The sequence below is a fragment of the Zalophus californianus genome, chromosome 17 (assembly GCF_009762305.2).
Source record: "Zalophus californianus isolate mZalCal1 chromosome 17, mZalCal1.pri.v2, whole genome shotgun sequence".
Taxonomy (NCBI): domain Eukaryota; kingdom Metazoa; phylum Chordata; class Mammalia; order Carnivora; family Otariidae; genus Zalophus; species Zalophus californianus.
This window is the reverse complement of record NC_045611.1, coordinates 46,883,196-46,900,900: the sequence shown is the minus strand read 5'-3', so window position 1 is coordinate 46,900,900 and position 17,705 is coordinate 46,883,196. Positions and strand designations below refer to the sequence as shown.

Genomic DNA, 17,705 nt, shown 5'->3' with positions numbered 1-17,705 from the left:
GCAGAGGGGTGAGAAAGATGGTGAAGGAGGCCCAGGAATCTGCAGGACCCCCAAAGGTGCTAGAACCAGCCTGGGGCAGAGAGGGCTCTCTGAAGGGGGTAACTGGGCAATCTGGAGAAAAAGAAACATAAAAGCAAAAATTACAAAGTTTACAATTATACAGTGCTAAGTGCTACCCATGTAACCACAGCTAGTAAGTGAGACAGCCAGGATTCATTTTATTTTTTTAAGATCTTATTTATTTGAGGGGCGCCTGGGTGGCTGTCGTTAAGCGTCTGCCTTCGGCCCAGGTCATAAACCCAGGGTCCTGGGATCGAGCCCCGCATCGGGCCCCCTGCTCGGCGGGAAGCCTGCTTCTCCCTCTCCCACTCCTCCTGCTTGTGTTCCCTCTCTCGCTGTGTCTCTCTCTGTCAAATAAATAAATAAAATCTTTTTTTTTTTTTTTTAGAGCCGAGAGGTCTCACATTTATTACTGAACCAACCTACTGGTGCAGGGGCATAGTCAGAGAGAAAAATCATTTCCATGATAAGACAAGTCTATGGCCAGGTAGGAAGGATGTTTACAGAATGACAGAACACATGATCTTCACGCAGCTTAATTAAATATGTATGCCAATTAGGTGTGTCATCTCATGATGTGTGACACCTTACAGACCCAGCTTGGTTCTTCTCCAGTGCCTCCTTTTGGAGTTGTACCTGATCTTATTACCAGTTTTCATCCGAATCCACTGGGGAATGGGACGATTCTGCTTTTGTTTCTTGGCCAGGAATCGCTTGATTCTGAAAGTCTTGTGAGAAGACATGGCGAGAAGCAGCCAGCCACGCAGAGCAGGATGGCGGCGAAAAAGAGAGAGGAGGAAGCGGGCCTAAATAAATAAAATCTTTAAAAATAAATTAAAAATCTTAAAAAAAACTAAATCAGTTAAGAAAAACTAAATCAGTTTTTTTAAAAAAAAGGATTTCATTTATTTGACAGAGAGCACAAGCAGGGGGAGCGGCAGGCAGAAAGAGAGAGAAGCAGGCTTCCGCTGAGCAAGGAGCCCAACATGTGGTTCGATCCCAGGACCCTGGGATCATGACCTGAGCCGAAAGCAGATGCTTAACCGACTGAGCCACCCAGGGGTCCCCATAGCAGGGATTCAAATGGAAACTGTCAGGCTCAGGCGTCCTGGCACTTAACCACTCCTGTCTTGTTCACTGCTGAATGCCCAACTCCTAGAAGGAGGCCTGGCATGTTCACGGGAGGTTCACAGGAGGTGCTTCCTAAATATTTGTCTTTTTATTTTGAAACAGTGTAACACTCACAAGAAATTAGAAAAATAGTACAGAGCATCCTGTATCATTTCCACCCAGCTTTCCCCAATGGGAACTTAAGATGTAACCACAGTACATTGTCAAAACCAGGACTGTGACATTGGTCCAATACCATTAGGTCAGGTATAGACCTTATTTTGAATCATGAAAGGGTTTTATTTTAAGATTTATTTCTTAGAGCATGAGCTGGGGAAGGGGCAGTGGGAGAGGGAGAAGCAGACTCCCTGCTGAGTGGGGAGCATAATATGGGGCTCCATTCCAGGATCCTGAGATCATGACCTGAGCCTAAGGGTGACGCTTAACTGACTGCGATGCCCTGGGGCCCCATGGGAGGGTTTTAAAAGGAGAAGAGTTAGGAGTACCCGGGTGGTTCAGTCGGTTGAGTGGCCAACTCTTGATTTCGGCTTGGGTCATGACCTTGGGGTCCTGGGATAGAGCCCCAGATCGGGCTCCTTGGCGGGGAGTCTCTTTAGGATTCTCCCTCTCCCTCTGCCCCTCCCCCCCACCCACTCATGTGCACTCTTACTCTCTCTGTCCAATAAATCAATCTTAAAAAAGGGGGGGGAAGAAAGTTATGACCTACTGTACTTTGCAAGCACTGAGCCCTCCTTGTGTTAAAACTTGGGCCTGGTTCTCAAAAGCTATGAAGATCATGAGAGACACCAAATTTTCTGTGTGATACTAAGCAAGTTTCTACCCCTCTCTGGGCTTCAGTTTGCCTCTCTGTGAAATGGGCTTTCCTCTTATAGTGTCATATTGAGAACTAATGCTCACTGAGCATCTGTTATCTGCCAGACTCTGATATTAAATGCTTTGTGCATATTTAAAACATTTCTTGGGCGCCTGAGTGGCTCAGTTGGTTAAGCGTCTGCCTTCAGCTCAGGTCATGATCTCAGGGTCCTGGGATCGGCCCCGCATCGGGCTCCCTGCTCAGCCGGGAGTCTGCTTCTCCCTCTCACTCTCCCTCTGTACTCTCTCTTTAATAAATAAATCTTTATTTTTTTTAAGATTTTATTTATTTATTTGACAGAGACAGACACAGCGAGAGAGGGAACACTGCAGGGCAAGTGGGAGAGGGAGAAGCAGGCCTCCCATGGAGCAGGGAGCCCGATGCGAGGCCCAATCCCAGGACCCTGGGTTCACGACCTGAGCCGAAGGCAGACGCTTAACGACTGAGCCACCCAGGCACCCCAATAAATAAAATCTTTAAAAAAATAAATAAAACATTTCTCCGAGGCTCTGTTCATTTTCTGTCTCTTTCTCTCTCTAGTTGGGATTGCAGGATCTCTTTCAATCTATCTTCAAGCTTGAGAATGCTTTCTTCTCTGACAGTTCAAATCTACTATTGAGCCCCTCCAGAGAATTTTTCATTGTAGATACTGTATGTTTCAACTCCAGAACTTCCATCAGATTTTTTTTTTAAGATTTTATTTATTTATTTGACAGAGAGACGCAGCGAGAGAGGGAACACAAGCAGGGGGAGTGGGAGAGGGAGAAGCAGGCTTCCCGCCGAGCAGGGAGCCCGATGCGGGGCTCGATCCCAGGACCCTGGGATCATGACCTGAGCCGAAGGCAGACGCTTAACGACTGAGCCACCCAGGCGCTCCCAGATTCTTTTTAAAATAACATCCGCCCCTCTATTGATGTTCTCTACTTGGTGCAACGTCGTTATTCCCTGCACTTCTTTACTCACCAGTTGCCTGCCCCTCTCCAAACCTGTTTGCAATGGCTACTTTGGTTTTTGTTTTGTTTTGTTTTAAAGGCTCCACGCCCAGTGTGGAGCCCAACCTGGGACTTGAACTCACCACCCAGAGATCAAGAGTTGGATGCTCAACTGACTGAGCCACCCAGGCGCCCCTGCGAAGCCTACTTTGAAGGCTTTGTCTGTTCATCCCAACCTTCGTCTCTGGTCCCTCTCCCTGGCGGTTTCTGTCTCCTCCCCACCCCCTCCAGTATACAAGTCTTATTTTCATTTCTTCACCTAACTCATATTTTTTTGTTGGCAACTGGACATTTCAGATAGCGCACTGTGGCAACTCCGAGTGCTGGTCCCCGCCCTAGGGTTTATGTCTGTTTAGCAACTGGTTAGATGATTTGTTCAGTCTATTCCTCTGCTTCCTCCAGCAAGTGCAGAGCCAGGGAAGGGAGCATGGAGAGCCTTAGATATGCCCAGTCATCCTGGGCTGGTGGGTTTGGGCAGGTTCTCGGGGTCTTTCCCTGACCATGCTGGGCAGGGGGGCTCCACCCATCATCAGCTGCTTGCTCTATTGTTCTCAACACTTAAGGGGGCATAAACTTTTTCAGAGACTGATCCAATCAAATTAGGGATCCTTGGAAGGGTTACTCCCCAAGTCCCCCAAGTCAGTTTGAGATTAGTTCTGACCCAAGAAGGGTTCTCACCAGCTGTCTCTTTCCCTGGCTCTCCGGCAAACTAGCCAGAGTCCGTCAATCTCCTTCCATCTGCCTTACGTACACCACGACCTCCGCGGTTTCTGAGGCACGGTTAGCCTTGAACTTCTCACTCTGTCCCGAAGAGAGTCAGTTCCTTTGAGGAAAGATTTGGAGCTCTCTGCTCTGCAGCCTGCTTCTCCCACAGACAAAATCTCTGAGCCATGGCTCTGATACTGGGGTGGGGACAATGGTCAGCTTCACTCAGAGGGAGCCCACTTTCGGAGCTGCGCCCTCAGTGGGGTGAGGCGGCAGGCCCCCCATCTTCTAGCTTGTCCTCTTGATGTGAAACTCCTGCCCCAGGAGCCAGGGAGGGGCAACCGGGGCCCCAGTATTCTCAACCGCTCCACAAGTATGGGCTGGGCTGAGGAAGGGAGACCCCCCCTCTCGGCTGTGCTCCCCCAGAACTTGGCCTCAGCAACAAGTAGCTGGGAGCAAGATGAGAAAGGCTGACACTCTACCCCTCCCCAGAGGCTCGCCCTCCAACTGGGAGTTGGGGGTGGGGAGGGAGCCCAGTCAGAAATGGAGGGGCCGGGGGGGTCTTGGTTCACCCATCATTGGTTCTCCCTGTTCTCACCAAATTTTTAGATTTTATTTGTTAATTCGCTGCGTGCCCTCCAGATCATCCCCAGAAGCTTCAAATGGTTGGGCTGCCATTCTGTTTTTTTAAGATTTTATTTATTTGACAGAGAGAGAGAGCAAACACAAGCAGGGGGAGCACAGGGAGAGGGAGAAGCAGGGTCCCCAATGAGCAGGGAGCCCGATGCGGGGCTCGATCCCAGGACCCTGGGATCATGACCTAAGCCGTAGGCAGACGCTTAACCAACCAATTGAGCCACCCAGGCGCCGCTGTCATTTTGTTTTTATAATTTGCAACAACAGTTTGTGGGCAGGCAGGTCTGCCAAGCTCCTCATTTGGTCATGCCAGAAGTGGAACTCCATACAGTCCATTTTTAAAACACAAACCGTAGCACCCTGTTCGTTCTTTTGTACCTTGTATTTTTCCCCCTTGGACAAAATATATCAAAGAAATTTCATATGAGGGGCGCCTGGGTGGCTCAGTTGGTTAAACGGCTGCCTTCGGCTCAGGTCATGATCCCAGGGTCCTGGGATCGAGACCCACGTCAGCTCCCTGCTCCGCGGGGAGCCTGCTTCTCCCTCTCCCTCTGCCTGCCTCCCTGCCAACTTATGCTATCTCTCTGTCAAATAAATAAAATCTTTTAAAAAAAATTTCATATGAGCACATCTATATCTCTGTATCTCGTCATTTTAACAGTTGTGTAATATCTTATTTATAAATGGCCCCTAATTAAGGTAACCAGTTCCCTCTCATCATTTAGATTGTTTACAGCCTTTGGCTATTGCCAACAACCCCTGAACTACAGACACCTTTGTGCACAAGTCAAAGTGTAAGTGTAGGGTAAAGTCCTAGACACGAAACCATCCAATTTAAGGGAATGTGAATTTTTTCACTTTGGAAATTATAGTAAATGACTCCTTAGATGTTTTATTTTGTGTGATACCTTAAAAACATTAGGGTGTTGCAACACAGCTCATTTTGGTTTTTAGAAACAAGGAAGCACAACACAGGTCCACAAAAATCCGACAAGCTCTTTAGCACGAAGGCATCGTGCAGGACAACTGCATCGCAAACCCCACACTCGCTTGCTGTCTTTGCAGCAGTTACTTCAAACTCTCTGAACCTCAACTTTCTCTTCTGTCAAATGGATCCTTTCCACTCTCATTGGTTCTGTTGTGCTAAAAAGAAAGCACAGCTTGTGGGCGCCTGGCTGGTTCAGTAGGTGGAGCAGGTGACTCTTGATCTCGGGGTTCTGAGTTCGAGCCCCATGTTGGGTAGAGATCACTTAAAATCTTTTAAAAAATTAAAAAAAGCTCTTTCCCTGCCGCCGCCGAGTCGCGCGAAGGCGGAAGGTCACGTGCAGTCAAGATTCAGCTACAATCGTAATCCACCGCCATGGCCGAGGAAGGCATTGCTGCTGGAGGTGTAATGGACGTTAATACTGCTTTACAAGAGGTGCTGAAGACCGCCCTCATCCACGATGGCCTAGCACGTGGAATTCGCGAAGCTGCCAAAGCCTTAGACAAGCGCCAGGCCCATCTTTGTGTGCTTGCATCCAACTGTGATGAGCCTTTGTATGTCAAGTTGGTGGAGGCCCTTTGTGCTAAACACCAAATCAACCCAATCAAGGTTGATGACAACAAGAAACTAGGGGAATGGGTAGGCCTCTGTAAAACTGACAGAGAGGGAAAACCCCGTAAAGCGGTTGGTTGCAGCTGTGTGGTGGTTAAGGACTATGGCAAAGAGTCTCAGGCGAAGGATGTCATCGAGGAATACTTCAAGTGCAAGAAATGAATAAACTTGGTTCTTAGTTGTTCAAAAAAAAAAAAAATCTTAAAGAAAAAAGAAAAGCACAGGCTCAAAATGGCGTCACTTAGGCTAAGTCACCAAATTGGGGCTTAATACCTAACCTAACTGCAGTTTCAGCTTCACCTGAAAATATGTCTTAACAGGCCAGTCAGGAGTTCTCTGGTGAGCACCAATAAGGTAATCCGTAACATGGACCCTCTCCATCGCCAAAAGGAAGATGAGGTAAGTTCCCGGTAAGACTCCCTACCCTGGGATACCTAGGTGGCTCATTCGGTTAGACATCTGCCTTAGGCTCAAGTTATGGGATCGAGCCCCACATCGGGCTCCTTGTTCAGCGGGGAGCCTGCAGCTCCCCCCTGCTTGTGCGCACTGACAAATAAATAAAATCTTTAAAAAAAAAAAAAAAAGACTCCCTGCGGCACTTGGGTGGCTCAGTCGTTAAGCGTCTGCCTTTGGCTCGGGTCATGATCCCGGGATCGAGCCCCGCATCGGGCTCCCTGCTCCACGGGAAGCCTGTTTCTCCCTCTCCCACTCCCCCTGCTTGTGTTCCCTCTGTCGCTGTGTCTCCGTCAAATAAATAAATAAAATCTTTAAAAAAAAAAAAAAAGACTCCCTGCGCTTCCCCTAGTGGGGGGTGACCGTGGCCCCACCCTCCTTCCCATAAAAACCTTCCGTTTTGTACAACTCCTCCGAGCTCCCCTCTACTCCCCAGACACGACGCTGCCCAATTCATGAATCGCTTAATAAAGCTAATTAACTCTTCAAATTTATTGAGTTTGTGTTCTGTAACAGTTGGTTTGCCGGCCCGCTACGATACTCATGTCTAGTAACAAACCCGGATTTAGGGTAGAGGGTAGGACACTGCTTTACCCATGCACTCCACTTGATTTGGACCTGCTGACTGACCTACCTTCCTGCCACACACGGGACAAATAGCCAAGACTAGCCAATCAGAATAAGCCATTCAGCCTGGCCCCTCCTCCAGGCAAGGCCATGTGACAAGCTGGAGCCAATGAAAGCTCCGCTTATAAATGAAGTCATTCCCAGACACAACTGGATGAAAACATACTGGCACACTGACAACATTCGGGCACCTGGTCCCCGAATCCAACCCTGCTGAAGGTACACCTACCACAAGATGTTTCATTTTATGAACTAATAAATTCTTCTTATTTAAGCCACTTTGAGTTGTTTCTGATCCCTCCAACAGAGTCCTATTATTCTTCTCAGGGGACAATAACTCTCCCCTCAGTCCCAACACTAAGTACAAAGCACTTAGCCCACTGAGTCAAAGCTGATCACAATGAGAGCTTTTTTATAGAGGTCTCTGGAGAGATGGGGGGAAGGGGATAGGATTTAAATAACCATTATGTACAACTCCCAAAGGCAAAATCCTTGCAGCGCCCCCCCCTCCAGCTCCAAAGTGTCTGAGGCAGAGATTGGACACCACCAAGTAAATACAAAAATATCCAGGTTCTGTCTCCAGGCGCTGATGGAACAGGGACAGGTCAGGCCTAGAAATGAAATGAGTAGGAGGCATTAGAAAGGGCTGCCCCTCGGCCTCCTCTCCCTCTCCCCAGTGAGTGGGAAACAGTGAAGCTCTGGCTGGGGCTCCCCATCGTGACCTCTTGAAGGTCATATGATCTTCCAAAGAGAAGATGGCCCATAGCTCCAAACGACAGCAAGAGGACTGCAGGATAGAACTAAATTAAGCCACAAGTGAAAGGTGGCTTAAGGACCTCCCAGAGACCCTACCTCCCTCATTTTACAGATAGAGTAAAAGAGGGCTACAGGAAATGCAGGGGCTGCCTCCGCCCAGGGTGCCCAATGTGTGCAGAGCAGGTACAGGGGGGTAGCTACCTCCCGGGCATAGATGGAAGGAGCAGATATGACGTAAATCGCACGAGAGTCTCCATCTTCAGGGTGATTCCAATCCGCTGGCTGGCTGCGGGAGGAAAAGAAGATCCAGACCCTTCCAATTCTCCGATCTTGTTTTCCCCACCCACCATGGAGAGAACCCAAAGCCAACTAGGGGAACTGCGGAACGACCCAATCAGAAAAGGCTGGGAGCAGGTAAGAGGAAGGGACCAATCGAGGTCTATCAGGGAATCAGGCCAATTGCACTATGCAGATTGACGAAAGCTGCCAGGAGAGACGAGGCGAGAGAGAGTGCGGCCCCCTTACCTGAGCCCATCCTCCGAACCCTCCTGCGCCCTCCTGTTGTTGAGTGCATCAGGAAGCGCGTGCACCGATGGCTCCGGGGTCCCTGCCAGCAGGCGAGACCCAGTATCCTGGCCAGGGCCACGGCGCCGCACGTGGACCAGCAAGAGCGCAACGCCGGCCAAGGCGGCCGCCACCAGCAGTCCCAAAGCCGGAGGCAAAAGGAAGCGCTGCGGGTCCCCCTGCCTCAGGCCCGGCAGCCCCGCGGGCAACGCACCTGCGCCGTCGTCCGCGCCGTCGGGGTGAACCCGGAACTCGCAGCGCGGGCCCATGTAGCCGGGCGCGCAGGCGCAGACGAGGCCGGAGAAGTGGGCGTAGCAGCGGCCGCCGTGGGCGCAGGGGCGCGCGGCGCACGGGTCGGCGCGCTCGCGGCAGTCGCGGCCGCCGAAGCCCAGCGCGCAGGAGCAGCGGCGCGCGCCGCCGCCCTCCAGGCACGTGCCGCCGTTGGCGCAGGCGCGGCCGGCGCAGTCATCCAGGTCGTGCTCGCAGCGCGGCCCCGCGAAGCCGGCGCGGCAGCGGCAGCGCAGGGCGTGGCCCAGGTCCAGGCAGAGCCCGCCTGTGGGGAAGGGGCGTCAGGGGCATCAGGGGCGCGGCCCGGACGGGAATCCTTGAGCTGTCCGCGCGTCCGCTCCTCCGCTCTGTAATCCTGCCCGCCCTTTCCTCTGAGTCCCCGCTGTCTCCATCTAGCTCTAGGGCCAGCCTCTGAGAGTTGGCCTGGAAAGCAGGCCCGCTTCTTTTCCTGTCCAGTGAAGTCTTGGTTTGAGTCAGCCTCACCTCTTGGGCGCTCTGTTTCTCCTTTTTCTCTCGGCTTCAACCATATGCAAATAGTTAGTAGTTCCAGAACATGTTGAACCAGCTGGCCTTTGCCCATGCCTTCTGCCTGGGATGCCCCTTACCTTTTCCCTTCCTCCTTTCCTCCCATTCTTTTCACCTTGTCTCTCCCCGAGCTCAGCCTTCAGGTCTCTGTTCAGATGTCCCCTCCTCCAGGAAGCCTTCCCTGACACTCTCCATCCCAACCCTGCGCTCCCCCATCACAACCCTACCCTGACAACTCTGGGCTCCGAGGACACGTGTGTCTTCCCGCCTGGGCTGGTACCCCCTTGAGGATGGGGCCCACCCAGAGCTGTCCTAGTCACTGCTGTGTCCCTAGTACCACTCAGCCCAGAGTGAACACTCAGTGTTTTGGAGAGAATTAGTACTATAAGAATGCTCATGGGCACCTGGGTGGCTCAGTAGGTTAAGCGTCTGCCTTCAGCTCAGGTCCTGATCCCAGAGTCGTGGGATCAAGCCCCGCATCGGGCTCCCTGCTCAGTGGCGAGCCTGCTTCTCCCTCTCCCTCTACCCCCTACTCGCGCTTGCTCTCTCTCTCAAAGAAATAAATGAAATCTTGAAAAAAAAAATGTGCTGAGCCCTTTACATTCATGATCTCATTTAACCTTGTAACACCTATAATAGATCAGATCTCTCCACTGCTCGGAACACTCCTGTGGCTCCATCTCCCTCATGGTAAAATCAAAATCCTCCTCATGGCCCAGGAAGGCCCCCTCGATCTGTCTCGGTCACCTCCCTGACCTCATCTCTCCCCACTCTCCCTGCGCTCACTCTCTCACTCTGCTCCTTCCACACCTGCTTCCCTGTGACCCTCAACAAGCCAAGCACATTCTGACCTCAGGGTCTTTGTACTTGCTATTCCTCCTCCCTGAAACATAACTCTTCCCTCTAGATCCCCATATGGCTCCCTCCTTCACTATGCTTCAGCAAGGTTTTCGCTAACCACTTTGGCTAAAATGTCAACCCTCCACTCCATACACACTCCCCATCCCCCTCTGGCTTTTTCTTCTTGGTTGTTTTTTTTTTTTTTTAAGATTTATTTATTTATTTGAGAGAGGGCATGTGAGCAGGGAGAGGAGCAGAGGGAGAGGGAAAAGCAGACGGGCTTGACGCAGGGCTTGATCTCATGACCCTGAGATCATGATCTGAGCCCAAACCAAGAGTCCTCCGCTCAACCAACTGAGCCCCCCAGGTGCGTCTTTTCTTCTAGTTTTTATCACCATCTAACTTCCCCTATAATTTACTTATTTATCTTGTTTATTGTCTGCTCACTCAGCTCTATGAGGGCAGGTCTTCTCCCTCTCTCTCTGCCTCTCCCACTGCCCCTGCGTGTGTTCTCTCTCTCTCTCTCAAATAAATAAATAAATAAAATCTTAGGAGCACCTGGGTGGCTCAGTCCGTTAAGCGGCTGCCTTCGGCTCAGGTCATGATCCCAGGGACCTGGGATCGAGCCCCGCATCAGGCTCCTTGCTCAGCAAAGAGCCTGTTTCTCCCTCTCCCTCTCTCTCTGCCTGCCTGCCACTCCCCCTGTTTGTGCTCTCTCTCTATCTCTCTCTCTCTGTGTCAAATAAATAAATAAAATCTTAAAAAAATAAAAAATAAACGAAATAAAATCTTAAAAAAAGAACAACAAAAACAGGCTGGGCAGAGGGGGAGGGTCACTTCCCCGGGCCAGAGGGTAGAGAAAGCTCAGCCAGGATTCCCACCCAGGGCTGTCTCAGCCAAGCCCCGCTTTTGCCACTGACCACTTAGGCACCCCCCTCCCCTGTCCCTCACCACCTGGCCTCCCCACCTCACCGTTCCGGCATGGTTTCAGGCTGCACCGGTCTACTCTCTTCTCACAGTTGGAGCCTTGGAACCCGGGCGGGCAGTGGCAGATGTAGGCAGAGTCAGGGTCCGCGCCTCCCACACATAAGCCGCCATTGAAGCAGGGTCCATCCGCACATGTCACCCCGCTCACCTCGCACCGCAGTCCGTAGAACCCGCGGGGACAGGCGCATTCGAAGGATCCCGGGGTCTCCTGGGCAGCCGCAAGAGGACTTCAGAACAGGGTCTCCTGGGAGCAAAATCCTCCCCGCCTCCTATCTTGACCATGGAGGGCTGCACCTTGTCCGGTCCTACCTCCCAGTCTTCAGGGGCCGCACCTGGGGAGTCCCCTGGAACAAGCCCTCGCTGCACTCCACGTTTCTGGCTCTGCCCAGCCAACCCTGTAGAGGGGAAGCTCTGGAGGTCCAGAGCAATCCCATTCCCACCTCTTCACCTTTGCCTACGAATGCTGCCAGCCGGGTCTGCCCTCCCCGCTTCCGTCCGCATAGCCGAATCCCACCTCGGGGTCCCAGCCCTAAGCCCACCTCCTCCATGAAGCCTTCTCTGGATCTCCCCTTCTCAGGCCCTCCCCCTAACCTGACCCTGACTGTTTCTCACTGTCCCTTGGTGGCAGTGTCCAGGTGGCCCACGCTGGGCTCCACTTTATCCCAGTACACACACCAGGCTCATTCCCACTGCCCCACTTTTGCTGACCCCAGGCCGCTCACCTGGTTACTACGGGCTCTTCCCGACCCCATTCATTCCCCAATCCTTCAAGGCCCCAGATGAAGACTGGGCACCTCCAGGAAGCCCTCCCCAGGATGAGGTAGAAGGGGCTGATACTGACGTTACAGCTGCCCCCGTTGGCACACGGGTTCCCGTCACAGGGCCCAGGCCTGGGTACAAGGCATCCAGGGGTGGCAGCCGATGGGCCCCTGGGAGTGAGGCAGCTGCTGGCGACAGGGATGGTGCAGAGGGGCCCAGTCCAGCCCTCCAGGCATCGACATTCATTGGGCTGCTCACAGAAGCCGTGGTCGGGACTGCAGCCCTCTCGGCACGCCGCTATGGGGAAAGGAGAGGCAAGGGGAGAGTAACGTTGATGAAGGCAGGGTCAGGAGGATAGGAAACAGAGAAGTTTCTGAGCGCTACCTTGTTTCATCCTTGTGACAGACAACCCTCTGGGCTAGAGGGTATTGTGACACCCCAGTTTCCAGACAGGGAAACTGAGGCCCAGAGAGGCACATAGGAAGTGGCAGGTGGAGGATGTGAACCCAGGCCACTGAGCTCCAGACTCTGTGCTCTTAGGAGACTGGAGTGGGGCCTGCAGGGTCTGAGCTTGGAGAGAGCAGAGTGAGAGAAGGGGATTGGGGCTTGGGGAGGGGCCCCTGGTCTTTCAGGGGAAATAGGGGGTCTTGAATTAGGGCAGGCCTGGGAGAATCCGGATAAGCCCGGGAGTCCTAGGGGCTTCAGTGGGATTCAGAAGTTTGGGGAGGAGTCTGAGGGTCCCCATAACGGAGGTCGGGGGTCCAAGCTTTAGATCTGGCCTGCAATTGCAGGAAGGGAGGATAAAGTATCCCTTGGTGAGGGGGTTGAGGGAAACTGCGAGGGGTTTCCACAGCTCCTGGGTGGGGGTAGGAAGGGCCCCAGCATTAGAAGAGTTAGAAGGTCCTAGCATTTGGAAAGGGGTGTGCGCATGCGTTAGAGGACGAAGCGGGGGGCGGGGGGGCGGGGGAGATAGTACCAGCATGGGATATTGGTGTGAGGTTCCTATTAAGGAAGAGAAAGGGAAGGGGGCTGGAGTGCCTAGAAGTCTGGAGGGAAGCCCAGGGTCCTCAGTTTCCCCGAGGGTGGCAGCTGGATCGTGGGAGGGGGCTGAGGACCGCGAGTGGGGCTAGAGCGGGGCCTGGGGTACTTGGCCAGCGGTCAGCAGCATTCCCTCGTTTCCTGGAGAGGGGTGTCTGCGGCACCCAGGCAGAGCTCTCGGGTCCCCAGTTCCCTGAGGAGGTTAATCGGGTTTTGAAAGGGGCCTGGGGGCCGTAAGTGCAGCTAAGTAAGGAACGGCCGGGGATGGGGTGGGGTGGAACACAGGACTCACGCGTGGCCTCGCACTTGCCCTCGACCGGCGCGCAGGGGCGCAGTCCCGAGCCGCACCGCGAGGGGGCGCTGCGCGAGCTGCAGAAGCGCGCGCATGCGGCCCCGACGGCGGGAGGCTCGCAGCGCGCGCGGTAGGAGAAGCGCAGTTCCCAGGCGCCTGCGCGCTGCACATCCCGGGCCCACGGGCTCCCCGCAGCCAGGCGGCGCCGACCGGCCACGCGCGCCAGCAGGCTCCAGGCGGGTCCTGCGGGGACAAGGGAGCGGCGCTGGGGTGGGCCGGGCCGGGCGATACAGATGGAGCTTGCACTCTCCCTGCCGCTCTCAGCGAGGACAAAACACCCCTTTTCGAGCCCTGAGAATGGCAGTTACCCCCTTAGCCAGGCTGTGAACTCCCATAATGATGTCGCCATCCCATGAGTACCCTATGACCATCGCGATGATAACAGTCCTCCCACAGAAGCCGCAATACCCCCAGATCTTGCCCCAGAATCTTTGTATATTAAAGCAGTAATGAGCCCTCTAACACCCTGTGCCATTTGATATCGCTATATGGCCAAGGCGCAACACAGGCCTTTTGAAGTGAGGTCATAACACCCCGAAACTGTGCCTCAGGATCTTCCTATTTCAAAATGGTGACAGAGACCCCAATTACTAGACCATAAATTACCCTAATTGCCTGAAGCCTCGGGATACAGACAGAGTGGCATTTTCTCCCCAGCAAAGCTGTCACACCCCTACATTGTGCCACAGGAGTTTTCTCTATCTAAATAGTGACAGACACCCCCCCCCAACACACACACACACTGTGGGCCTTACATGGCTCCAAAATCCCCTCGAATTAAGAATAAAATCACCCCGGGGACCCCTGGGTGGCTCAGTCGCTAAGCGTCTGCCTTCGGCTCAGGTCATGATTCTGGGGTCCTGGGATCGAGTTCCGCCATCGGGCTCCCTGCTCTGCGGGAAACCTGCTTCTCCCTCTCTCTCTGCCTCTCCCTCTGCTCATGCTCTATCTCTGTGTATCAAATGAATAAATAAAATCTTTTTTTTTTTTAAAGAAGAAAGTCACCCCATCTCCCTCCCTGAAACCTTTGCTCACTATTCACTCTGGTGAACATGCGACGGCCCGTAGGGCTTCTGGGACCCCTATGTGAACTTTGAATAGAAGAACCAGAAGTAACTCATTCTGTACCCCGGCTTATCAAGCTCTGATGATGAGAGTGCAGAACTGTGAGATGCTATATCCTTCTGCTCTGGTGGCTTCGATTCCAAGATAGTAAGAGTGTACTTTGCCTGGTATCAGGCCACAGACTCCTATGTCCAGTCCCAGGACAATCCTACACCGACCCGCCAAGAGCCCTGGGACTACCAACACCCAGCACTGCACTCCAGGAGCTGTGAGGACATCGCAGGCGGGGGATCCCGTGAATGCTCCACCCTATAGACAGCCCCACGTCACTATCCTGCATCTTCCATGGGGCCCCAACTCCCTGGAGCCTCCATACTCTGCACTTTAGTCTGATGGCTGAAGACACTCACCTCCAATCTGTTCTAACTCCTCTCTCCAGGTTTCGATGATGAGGGAAAAGGTGCCCTGGTTGGGTGGAGGAAGGAGAGGAAAGAATGGAAGACAGTGGTCAGGGTGGGTACTCGGTGAAGGCCAGACTTGGAGGGGGGAGGTCATTCCAGGGACCAGGCAGACAAGGGACAATTCCCAGAGGGGCTGGCCCAGGGAAGGAATGACAGTTTGGGCCTCCTTTATTGAGCACTTCCTATGGGTAATACACACTAGACTGGAGATACCTGGTTGAATCCCTCAAGAGGGACCCTTGTGAGGTACCATGATGATCCCATTTTACAGATGGGGAAACTGAGGCTGGACCAGGGAAAGCCACTTTGCCCAAAAGGACAGGGGTCTAGAATTCAAGTACAGGTCTGTTCACCTGTGCTTTTGGGGTTGTGGGATAGGAGATAGGATTTTGGAGGTAAAAGTCATGAATACGGGCCCCAACTGGAAGATCTGAGTAGGGATAAGGTGAGAGGAGATTGGGGAGACAGGGTGTGGGAAGGTCCCTAAGTGCAGGGAGATCTGAAGATAAAGATAAGGATTCCAGTGTTTAGGGATCCCCCCCAAGGAACAGAGGTAGGGTTCTGTGAATTTAGGATTTACAGAAAGTGAGTTTGAGGTTCTGGGAACTTGGGGTCCCAAGCATGCAGGGTGGGCGTCAGAATATTTGGGATCCCTAAAGGGGAAGTGGGATTCAGAAATTTGGGTTACACTGTGGGTAGCCCACAGGGTCTAAGAATGTGGGATTCTAGATGATAGTTACTGGTCTGGGAATTTGGGGTCCCCAGAGGGAAAGGTTGGGGTCTTGGCAGTTGGAGGGCAGAAGGCCGTAGAGGTTTGGGTAAGGCCTCCAAGCACGGGGTTCTCACCGGCCAGGCTTCCTGGAAGGGCACGCGCATGAAGCCGTCGGGCAGAGGCAGGTCAGGCGCGGGCGCTTCGGGCTGCTGGGTATAGACGGGTCCGCGCGCACTCAGCGCCGCGCCCAGGGCGCACGGAGACTCGGCGGCCTCCTCGGAGACCCCCGGCTTCAGGCAGACCCTAAAGAAGAGGCGGCACGGGCCCTGCGCCCTGCAGGGGGACCGCGGGGCCCCCGGGCCTGGTCCCGGCCTGAAAGAGTGGATCTGCAGCTCGAAGACGCCTGCCGGCCGTGCCTGGGGCCGGAAAGGGGCACAGGGTGAGAAGGCGTCGGGGCCCAGGCGTCCCGTCCGCCCCGCGGCCCCTCCCCAAGACCCCGGGATCGCTCCCTTCCCATTCCTCCCTTTCCACTCCTGCTCTGACCTGGGGAAGGAAAATAAGCGCCAGGATCACCGTCCGGGGCAGGAGCTGGGGCATCTGCAGGCTGACCATGGCCTTTTGGGGGGGGGGGGGTGCTGGGAGCCGCAGCTGCTAGCTCCCGAGCCTTATATCGGAGGGGACGGCTCCGCCCCTTCAGGCAGCCGCCCGGCTCCGGGAGACCCCAGGGGAGGAGGTCGCAGGGAAAGGGGAGCTTGCTGGAGCAACCGTGAATTGTGGTATGGGCACCGGCAATGTAGTGAGCGTGCGATCTTGTGTGTGGTTTGGGCACGACTTTGTGTGTGAGGATGGAGTGGGGCTAGGGGGTTAAGCCAGTGTGTGAGGTTATGTATGATTTTAAGATTCTGTGCATGCGTGTGGTGTGAGCAAGAGCTACTGGCTGGAGGCTGTACGTGACTTTGTGATTGTGTGCCTAGCTGAGACTACGTGGCTCCACGTGTGCCTAAAATTGTATATGGTTAAGACTATTGCGAGGTTGTAAGATTCTGTGGTTGTGTGTGTGTGCGTGTACGCGTGTGCACCTGCATGGGAGAATATAGGCGTACGTGACTTCATGATTGTGTGACTGGGGGATTGTGCGGCTGTTGTGGATGCTTCTCTGTGCGTGTATAGGAGTAAATGTGAGATCCTGAACCACTGTGTGGAGTCACATGAACCTCTTTGTGGTCTGTACAGGTACCTCTAGGTGGCTGTGTGTGTGTGTTTGTGGTCTGTACAGGTACCTCTAGGTGGCTGCGTGTGTGTGTGTGTGTGCGCGCGCGCGTGCGGTAGGGTCTATGTCAGCTGTGAATAACCGAGCGTCCGAGTGTGAAAGAGATTAGGTGTTGGGAAGCCCATAGGTGTAGCCATGTGTGGGTACGATGAAGATCCGGGGTTCTTTGTGGACCTGTGTGTGTACATGCACGGTGTGTGTGCTCCCCTCCGGAAGACAAAGCCACCCTTCCAAACCCCGCATCACGGATGCACCAGACGCCGGGGTGAGGGGCCCCCCGCCTGCGAGGGGTCTCCAGCTGTATGTAAATGTCGCCATCTGCCGGACGGCCGCGCCCCTCCCCCTTTGGGCCGCAGCTGGGCCGCCCGTTTGGCCTCCGGAAGGTGTGAGGAGCAAATGGGCAGGAAATTCCGTCTTCGCAGATCAAGGGGCCCCCGCTCGCTCACAATGGGGGGAGGGGGCACCCCCGGGCCCTCCAGAAGCCCCTAAGTATTCCCGGACCACGGCAAGGAAAGCCCGGTGGTGGGAGCAGATGCTCCAGCCTCTGGTCATAAACGCTTTGTGCCAGGTGCTGAGTAAAGTCCTTAGGTGACGCCAACTCCTTCCCCGCACTCCCCCCCCCCCCCCCGCCCCGCAAGAAAACATTTGAATACTTACAAGCTAATAATTACAGGGGAAAATACAGGTTCGATTTACAAACTTATTTTTCTTTTAGAGAAGATAGGATGATCAGTAAAGTATAGCCCAGCAGAACCGGGCATACACAAGTGCTCATCAATTCTTAATGAAGAATTTCCTCTTAGGGGTGCCCGGCTGGCTTGGGCAGTGGAGCGTGCGACTCTTGATCGCGGGGTTGTGAGTTCAAGCCCCACATTGGGTGTAGAGAGTACTTAAAAATACAATCTTTTTTTTTTTTTAAGATTCATTAATTATGGAGAGCACGCAAGTGCAGGGAGGGGCAGAGGAAGAGAGAGGGAGAGGGAGCGCAGACTCCCCAGTGAGCTCAGCGCTGGATGCTGAGCTCCATCCCACAA

General features: G+C 53.7%; 3 protein-coding genes across 3 annotated transcripts; 1 reads left to right on the top strand and 2 right to left on the bottom strand.

Moving 5' to 3' along the window:
- Positions 1 to 632: 632 nt before the first annotated feature.
- Positions 633 to 860, bottom strand: LOC118356459 (60S ribosomal protein L39). Its single transcript, XM_035725275.1, has one exon. It carries the CDS (start codon positions 801 to 803, stop codon positions 648 to 650), a length of 156 nt encoding a protein of 51 aa, XP_035581168.1. The 5' UTR covers positions 804 to 860; the 3' UTR covers positions 633 to 647.
- Positions 861 to 5,660: 4,800 nt separating this feature from the next.
- LOC113936151 (40S ribosomal protein S12-like) lies at positions 5,661 to 6,151 on the top strand. The gene has a single exon (XM_035725214.1). The coding sequence runs from the start codon at positions 5,738 to 5,740 to the stop codon at positions 6,134 to 6,136; it is 399 nt and encodes a 132-aa protein (XP_035581107.1). The 5' UTR covers positions 5,661 to 5,737; the 3' UTR covers positions 6,137 to 6,151.
- Positions 6,152 to 6,766: 615 nt separating this feature from the next.
- DLL3 (delta like canonical Notch ligand 3) lies at positions 6,767 to 16,013 on the bottom strand. Its single transcript, XM_027619308.2, has 9 exons — positions 15,945 to 16,013; positions 15,536 to 15,817; positions 14,639 to 14,693; positions 13,104 to 13,346; positions 11,856 to 12,070; positions 11,000 to 11,222; positions 8,336 to 8,927; positions 8,012 to 8,096; positions 6,767 to 7,665 (listed from the first exon to the last, which is right to left on the bottom strand). Exons 1-9 carry the CDS (start codon positions 16,011 to 16,013, stop codon positions 7,660 to 7,662), a joined length of 1,770 nt encoding a protein of 589 aa, XP_027475109.2. The 3' UTR covers positions 6,767 to 7,659.
- Positions 16,014 to 17,705: the final 1,692 nt, after the last annotated feature.

Bases quoted from the DNA above. Each gene is read 5' to 3' on its own strand.
- LOC113936151 (XM_035725214.1), top strand. From the start codon at position 5,738: ATGGCCGAGGAAGGCATTGCTGCTGGAGGTGTAATGGACGTTAATACT.
- DLL3 (XM_027619308.2), bottom strand. From the start codon at position 16,013: ATGGTCAGCCTGCAGATGCCCCAGCTCCTGCCCCGGACGGTGATCCTG. The intron at 14,694-15,535 runs GTGAGAACCCCG...CCACCCAACCAG, and splicing joins CCTTCCAGGAAGCCTGGCCG to GGCACCTTTTCCCTCATCAT. The intron at 12,071-13,103 runs GTGAGTCCTGTG...CTTTCCCCATAG, and splicing joins GGGCAAGTGCGAGGCCACGC to CGGCGTGCCGAGAGGGCTGC.
- LOC118356459 (XM_035725275.1), bottom strand. From the start codon at position 803: ATGTCTTCTCACAAGACTTTCAGAATCAAGCGATTCCTGGCCAAGAAA.